The sequence below is a fragment of the Populus euphratica genome, unplaced genomic scaffold (genome assembly GCF_000495115.2).
Source record: "Populus euphratica unplaced genomic scaffold, PopEup_1.0 scaffold73.1, whole genome shotgun sequence".
NCBI lineage: Eukaryota > Viridiplantae > Streptophyta > Magnoliopsida > Malpighiales > Salicaceae > Populus > Populus euphratica.
Window position 1 is genome coordinate 742968 of NW_011499895.1, and position 8398 is coordinate 751365.

Below are 8398 nucleotides of genomic sequence, written 5' to 3' on the forward strand. Positions count from 1 at the left end.
CTTGTCGATCACTTACTGACTCTCTGATCTGGATCATTTACCAGTATGGTATGTATGGATGGCAATTGATGTGCATAAATGTGGTGTAATATATTGAACATTCTAATTAAATGCAGGGAACAGAGTTACGTGTGATTGGTGATGAAAAAGGGAATTTCATCACAGCCCATGCAAGAAACAACGAGGCAGAAGATACTGGATTTTCGTTCGTGCATTGCAAAGTCGATGGCACCGGCACCAAGAGGGCGTATTTGGGACGAGCATGGCAGCAAAGGCCACGAGTAGTGTTCTCATACACTACCATGAGTAGTGTTGTTAATCCTGAGGGATGGTCCAATAATTTCCACCCTGAACGAGACCAGTATGTATTTAATCCATCTTCTATTTATAATTATTTTAGATTGTGTTTATTCAGTGTTTTAAGTTTACATTTTTTGAGAGTGGAATCATTAAATTTTAGGGATTGAATGTTTTATTAATATATTCGAGCCATTGCTTTCAGCACTGCTTTATTTGGAGAATACAAGTGCAATGGAGAAGGAGCTAACCCCGCAGCCCGTGCTCAAGCGAGCAAGCAGCTAGCCCCTGGTCAAGTAGCACCCTTCATTACTCTTGGCTTCATTGAAGGTTCCAAATGGCTGCTACATCCTCCGAATTAATTTGGGATATAATTCAAATATCATTATCCTTAGGCATATAGAGCAGTAACATCCATCTTGTGAAAAAAATAAATCAATTTGCAGAGAAACCAAAGGAAGGAAATTGGATTCTCTGGTCGACATGTATCTAGATCGCCATATATTCATCGACAAATATCATCATCATTTTGTTTTCTTTCCTTGTCTTTACAAATACCATATATTAATCGACAAAAAGGAACGCCAGGCTTAGAGACCAAATTGACTACAACAGAAACGTTGAGAAAATTGTTTCGAAAAATCTACAACTCATTTAAGAACATTCCTTGTTCTTTAAAAACATAAATAGATGGTACTTTTAGACCAAAATTGTATCAAGAAACAAAAGCCCTTGACCTAGTATTTTGCGTGTCCGTTGAGGTCATAAAGCAAAGCAAACAAAGGCATAATCTCATAATCCCTATTTATTTGATAAAAATTAAGCACAAAATAAAGTGGATCTTTACAAGTTTCAATTCCAAAAAACTTTTACTAATGAAAATATTAAATTCTTCTTTGTTTTTACTATTTTCTCTACAAGATTAGCAATACCTTCAATACTAGAGAACTCATCATCACCATATAGATCAATAATATACGTATCAAGTTGGTCACCAAGTACCATAAAGTCCACTATAGAGAATTCACTAGAATAAAAAAAAGCAAGGTGAAAAAGCTTTTCTTTGTTAAAAGCATAGAAAGAGTCACTTGAGTTTAAACATGCCACATAAACAAGTAACTAGGTACTCGTTTTGGTAAAATTATCATCCAACTTAGTAAGTTTCATGTAAATAATATTGTTAAACAATTTATAACGAAAACGGTACAGGTTTGTAATCCTTTGAGATTTTCGCCTTGAAAGACCACGAAGCTTGTACTCATCATCCATGTTTAGAATATCAATATCATGTTTGAAGCAAAAAGATGATGCTTCTTCCAGTAAAGATTCTCAATCGTTCTCTCTCATCATTTTAAATCATTCCTTTAATGTTTTCAATAAACTCATAGCATTTTCTATGTCTTAATCTCTTTTTTGTAATGCTTGTGAGAACTCATTAGTAACTACTAGTATCCTTCTTAAAAAATAAAGCATGAATACAAAATTAAATGATTCCATAATATCTGTTAAAATGATTGGTTCTATTCTCCGTTCTGAGTTCATCCCATCCTCCCTTATAGTCTCAAACACATCAAAAACTGATGAAAACATTGCAAGTAGATGAATAATTATAACATAGTGGGAGCCCCAATGAGTATTACCATACCTTCTAAGAGCAGTTTATTGATTTAAGTCTCGGCTACTAGAAATTTTTCTATTTTCAAGTCCTTGAATAATTCTAGCATATTGTTTTTCTCTAATCACCTCCATCATTTTGCATGATAATCTAACTATGTTTATAATGCTAGAAATAAAATTGAAGACATCTCCAACTTCATTATGCTTCTTTGTAACAGCCACAAGAGTCAATTGAAGTCTGTGAGCAAAACAATGTACATAATATGCACTTGGATTGCTATTTAGATTAAGTGCTTTCAAGCCATTGAATTCACCTCGCATGTTACTAGCTCTATCATTTCCCTGACCACGCAATCTTGATCTGCTTAATCCATGTTTAGAAAACAAAACTTCAATAGTTGCTCTGAGTCAATTAGCAATTGTATCTCGCACATGTTGAATGCTAAGAAAACATTCAATTATATGTCGATTTTTCTCTACATATCGTAGAACAATAATCATTTGTTGCTTGATTGATATGTCACGTGAATCATAAATTAAAATTAAAAATAATGAGTCACCTAGATCTTTGATATTCACATTTATAATCTCCTCTACAATAGCTTGAGTAATATCTTTTTGAATATCTGGAGAAGTCAACTTGTTATGTCTAGAAATTGATTTGATATAGAAACAAAAGGGAAAAATTTATGGATTCAGATGTGTATATATATTATATTATATTATAAGTCAACAATTATAAACAATAACAACTCTTCTTTTTCCTTCCATGTAATAACAATTCCCTAAACTAATATATTGATATTTTAATATATATAAAAAAGCATTAAGGGGGAAATTGTCACTTTTTGTTTCTTTTTGACTCCATTACTGGTTGAGATGTTTGATAATCACTTTGACTCTTTACTGTCTACTCAGATACTTTGTTTTTCATTTATCAAATTCTCATATTTTATCCAAGCTACATTGTGACAACCATTAGACTTTCCAATATGAGATAATTTGAAAATCATTCACCCATAAATGAATCAACACCCCCTTTTGACTTGAAGAGATAACAATACAAGCAAAAGACAACATCTTTGGCTATGCTATACTCTAACCATGTTAGGTATGTACCAAACCAAGTCGGATTAAAATTTCGTAGTATTGATATATTCCTAAATTGTTTTTGAGGAAAATCACAGTGTGAAGGTTGACAAGGACTTTTTTATAGATAAGCTCTTCGGATTGCATTCCTATCATTTATATGGTATTCATAAATTGGTCTTCTTAAGCCAGGGTTAACAAGGAGAGTGTCGAGGTTGATTTCACTATGATTTTTTTTTTAACTTGATTGAGTTACATGACTTGAAGCTTTGATCGACTCTTCATCCTCAAGGAATTTACGCTTGAAATACTTGTCTAGTGACAAGTTAATTTAATATGAACCTACTGAATTTTTTTTATCATCATTAGTGTCAACATAATAATTAACATAACTAAATAATAATTTATTATTAAATAAAAATCAGTTGAGTTACATAATAATTCTAAATATTTCATATGAAATTCATAGCAAAATACGCATCTATTCATCAAAATAAAAACATATTTTAATTCATATATATATATATAATAAGTATGTTAATTAAATTATACATAATCATTTGTAGATATTTAATTGAGAAGTAATGTCTAGTGTATATGTAAGAGGAACAATTCTTGAAAAATATGTTTTGTACTTGATATTTTACCTACAAACAAGTCATGTGTAAATATTAAATTTCAATAAACTACTCTACCAATGACAAAGATATCAATAATAGTGGTTTTGTGTGAATATTAATTTATTCCTTTATAATAAGAGAAGAAACATTTAATTGATTAAATTAGTAGATTTAAATATTTATTTTGAACATATTTGAATATATTCGCATCAAAACCCTTAAATTATCATAAATCCTAATATTTTTAATAATTTATTATAAAAGAATAAAATGAAAATAAAAAATGAAATTAATAGAAAAATTAAAGAAAATTTACCTAAAATATAAAGCAAAAAAGAAAAAAAATAATTCCTTAACTATAATTAATGAGAAATTTGCATACCAGAGAATTAGATAATAACAGCTCATAAAAAAACAAAGCAACATAGCAGCTCATGAAAAGAACAAAGTGATAAAGACAACGAACAAAAATATTTTATTAGTCAGGGATTCCATATTCTTAAGCAGATACCATTGATTTGATATGTAAACAAAATGGAAAAATTTGTGGAATGGGCTGTGTATATATTATATTATATTATATTGTATTATAAATTAATAATTATAAATAATAACAACTTTGTTTTTCCTTCCCTACAGTAACAATTCCCTAAACTAATATATTGATATTTTAATATATATAAAAAAGCATTAAGGGGGAAATTACCACTTTTTGTTTCTTTTTGACTCCATTACTGGTTGAGATGGTTTTTTAACAAAATATTAGGTTAAATTAAAAATATAAATGTATTTTAAAAGTTTTGAGAAATACATGCAATGAGAAAATATTATATTATACATGTGAAATGGTATTATGAAATACTTGGGAAGAGGAATAAGTTTACAAGGATAAGAATTAAAGCAAGAAGCTCAAATAGAGAGATTCACTATACTCGTAGATTTTGCAACAAGAAAATATCGTACGGAAAATAATATTATTCTAGCAAAATAAATTGAATTCGGCGCTAGACGATGAACAGAAGTATAAAAAAATGTAGTTCCATTCTAGTTTGGCCAATGGATAAATAGCTATCTTTGGCTATGTTCGAAAAAGAAAGAAGGAAGGAAAAGGAAAGAAGAAGGAGAAGATGCTATTCTATCGTCTTGCTACATGTATATCAAGTGGTTGCGAGGTAACCAGCAATTTAAAATAGAGGGAATTATGCGAAGAGCTCTCTTAATCCCAAGTATTTTAAGCCTCTCTTACTAGTGATCAGCCTATAAATTCCAATCTTATTCCATGAAAATATTTCACCGGAAAGAAAAACAGAAGAAGATGGGTACTTGCATTGCAGCTATTCAGTGTGCCATCACAGCAATTCTTCTTGTGTCCGCCACCGTTAGTTCCGATGATAAAAGTCCGATACCTGCCGATCCATCGAGCCTAAACAAATGGTTTCAAGACAATGTCAGGCCCCTGGCAGACCGTAAGGGCACCATAGATCCTGCCCTCTTGGCGGCCGAAGCCAAACCAAGAACCATCAAGGTTCGGAAAGATGGAAGTGGAGAGTTCAAAACCTTGAAGGATGCCATTAACAGCATTCCAACAGGGAATAAAGAACGAGTGATTGTGCATATTGGACCTGGAGAGTACATTGAAAAACTCAAAATTGAACGTGGAAAACCTTTTGTTACATTCTTGGGATCACCTGGTAACATGCCAACCTTGTCATTTGATGGCACGGCAAGACAATATGGAACTGTTTACAGTGCTACCTTGGAAGCTGAGGCTGATTACTTTGTAGCTGCTAATATCATTATTAAGGTGTGTTCATGTTTCATAAAATATTATCAATTTCCATTTCTTTTCACTACTTCACACATAGCCCGCCTGAAGTTTGAATGTTAATGAAGAAGGGAGCTTAAGGCCATCTTCATCATCATCGGTCACGCAAATTCCCACGTCTTAAAATGAAAATGTACTTTCGCATCTCACTAATTCTTTTCTCTTTTGGGGTTATTACATGTTGCCTTTTCTTTTCTATGGAATTGTTGGAACAGAATTCTGCGCCGAGGCCACAGGGGCAATTGAAAGGAGAACAAGCAGTTGCTCTGAGGATTTCTGGCGACAAGTCTGCTTTCTATAACTGCAGATTTATTGGATTTCAAGACACATTGTGTGATGACAAGGGACGGCATCTCTTCAAGGATTGTTATATTGAAGGCACCGTTGATTACATTTTTGGAAGTGGAAAGTCCTTGTATTTGGTAACCCTTAAAACACTAACTCTCCAAATCAAATTCTATTTAAAAAATGATTGTCTTACGTATCATGTATGGATCATAGTTATTAAGGTGTTGGTTTGCTTTTCAATAACCTAGAGAGTTGACCCGGCTTGAATAACTTGATTAGTCAACTAATGACCTCATTAACATCTTTTTATTTAAAAGATATTGTTTTGAATTTTTTTCAAAATAAAATTATTAAAATGATATTTATTTATAAAATAACAAACAAAATTAGTTAATTCATCGATCCATATATTGACAATCTCAACCTCCTGATCTGGATCCTAGTTTTATTTGGGTTTATTTTTAAATTATTTGAAGAGTTGATATGATCAAGTCTGAATGACTCGATTAGTTAACTTGTAAGCTGATCAATATTTTTATATTTTTGTTCAAAACATATTATTTTAGTTTTTTTTTAAATGTCAAAAGCAATATTGTTTCTTTAAAACAAAAAAAAACTATATAGATCGTGTTACCTTGTCGATCACTTACTGACTCTCTGATCTGGATCATTTACCAGTATGGTATGTATGGATGGCAATTGATGTGCATAAATGTGGTGTAATATATTGAACATTCTAATTAAATGCAGGGAACAGAGTTACGTGTGATTGGTGATGAAAAAGGGAATTTCATCACAGCCCATGCAAGAAACAACGAGGCAGAAGATACTGGATTTTCGTTCGTGCATTGCAAAGTCGATGGCACCGGCACCAAGAGGGCGTATTTGGGACGAGCATGGCAGCAAAGGCCACGAGTAGTGTTCTCATACACTACCATGAGTAGTGTTGTTAATCCTGAGGGATGGTCCAATAATTTCCACCCTGAACGAGACCAGTATGTATTTAATCCATCTTCTATTTATAATTATTTTAGATTGTGTTTCAAGAAGATCTGAAAAAAATAATCGAGTTTGATTAGAAAAACCAAGATAAAAACATCAAATAAATGTTTAAAAAATAATTTTGAAGTAAATTTTTATCATTTTAAAATAGAACATGCCCACTATCTTTACTGTTGTCACCGTTTTCTTCTATAGTGAGACGTTAACTAAATATTCATATTTATTTAATGAGATTTAATTTAATTAATTTCAATCTTGTTTATTATAAAAATAAAAATAAAAATAAAAATAAACCAGAAGGGTTTTTATTATTTTTAATGAACGAAAGATATGGACCCTAATTATTAATTAAATGAAATTAAGTTTACGTTTTTTCGAGATTGGAATCATTAAATTTTAGGGATTGGATGTTTTAGTAATATATTCGAGCCATTGCTTTCAGCACTGCTTTATTTGGAGAATACAAGTGCAATGGAGAAGGAGCTAACCCCGCAGCCCGTGCTCAAGCGAGCAAGCAGCTAGCCCCTGGTCAAGTAGCACCCTTCATTACTCTTGGCTTCATTGAAGGTTCCAAATGGCTGCTACATCCTCCGAATTAATTTGGGATATAATTCAAATATCATTATCCTTAGGCATATAGAGCAGTAACATCCATCTTGTGAAAAAAATAAATCAATTTGCAGAGAAACCAAAGGAAGGAAATTGGATTCTCTGGTCGACATGTATCTAGATCGCCATATATTCATCGACAAATATCATTTTTTTTTCTTGTCTTTGCAAATACCATATATACATATATATTAATCGACAAAAAGGAACGCCAGGCTTAGAGACCAAATTGACTACAACAGAAACGTTGAGAAAATTGTTTCGAAAAATCAATAACTCATTTAACAACATTCCTTGTTCTTTAAAAACATAAATAGATGGTACTTTTAGACCAAAATTGTATCAAGAAACAAAAGCCCTTGACCTAGTATTTTGCGTGTCCGTTGAGGTCATAAAGCAAAGCAAACAAAGACATAATCTCATAATCCCTATTTATTTGATAAAAATTAAGCACAAAATAAAGTGGATCTTTACAAGTTTCAATTCCAAAAAACTTTTACTAATGAAAATATTAAATTCTTCTTTGTTTTTACTATTTTCTCTGCAAGATTAGCAATACCTTCAATACTAGAGAACTCATCATCACCGTATAGATCAATAATATACGTATCAAGTTGGTCACCAAGTACCATAATGTCAACTATAGAGAATTCACTAGGATAAAAAAAAAAAAAAAGCAAGGTGAAGAAGCTTTTCTTTGTTAAAAGCATAGAAAGAGTCACTTGAGTTTAAACATGCCACATAAACAAGTAACTATGTACTCATCTTGGTAAAATTATCATCCAACTTAGTAAGTTTCATGTAAATGATATTGTTAAACATTTTATAACGAAAACGGTACAGGTTTGTAATCCTTTGAGATTTTCGCCTTGAAAGACCCCGAAGCTTGTACTCATCATCCATGTTTAGAATATCAATATCATGTTTGAAGCAAAAAAGATGATACTTCTTCCAGTAAAGATTCTCAATCGTTCTCTCTCATCATTTTAAATCATTCCTTTAATGTTTTCAATAAACTCATAGCATTTTCTATGTCTTAATCTCTTTTTTG

At 31.5% G+C, this 8398-nt stretch overlaps 1 protein-coding gene across 1 annotated transcript; it reads left to right on the forward strand.

Moving 5' to 3' along the window:
- The first annotated feature begins 4779 nt into the window (after positions 1–4779).
- Positions 4780–7337, forward strand: LOC105131923 (pectinesterase PPME1-like). The gene is made up of 4 exons (XM_011035136.1): positions 4780–5427; positions 5664–5870; positions 6487–6731; positions 7181–7337. Exons 1-4 carry the CDS (start codon positions 4903–4905, stop codon positions 7335–7337), a joined length of 1134 nt encoding a protein of 377 aa, XP_011033438.1. The 5' UTR covers positions 4780–4902.
- The last annotated feature ends 1061 nt before the right edge of the window (positions 7338–8398 follow it).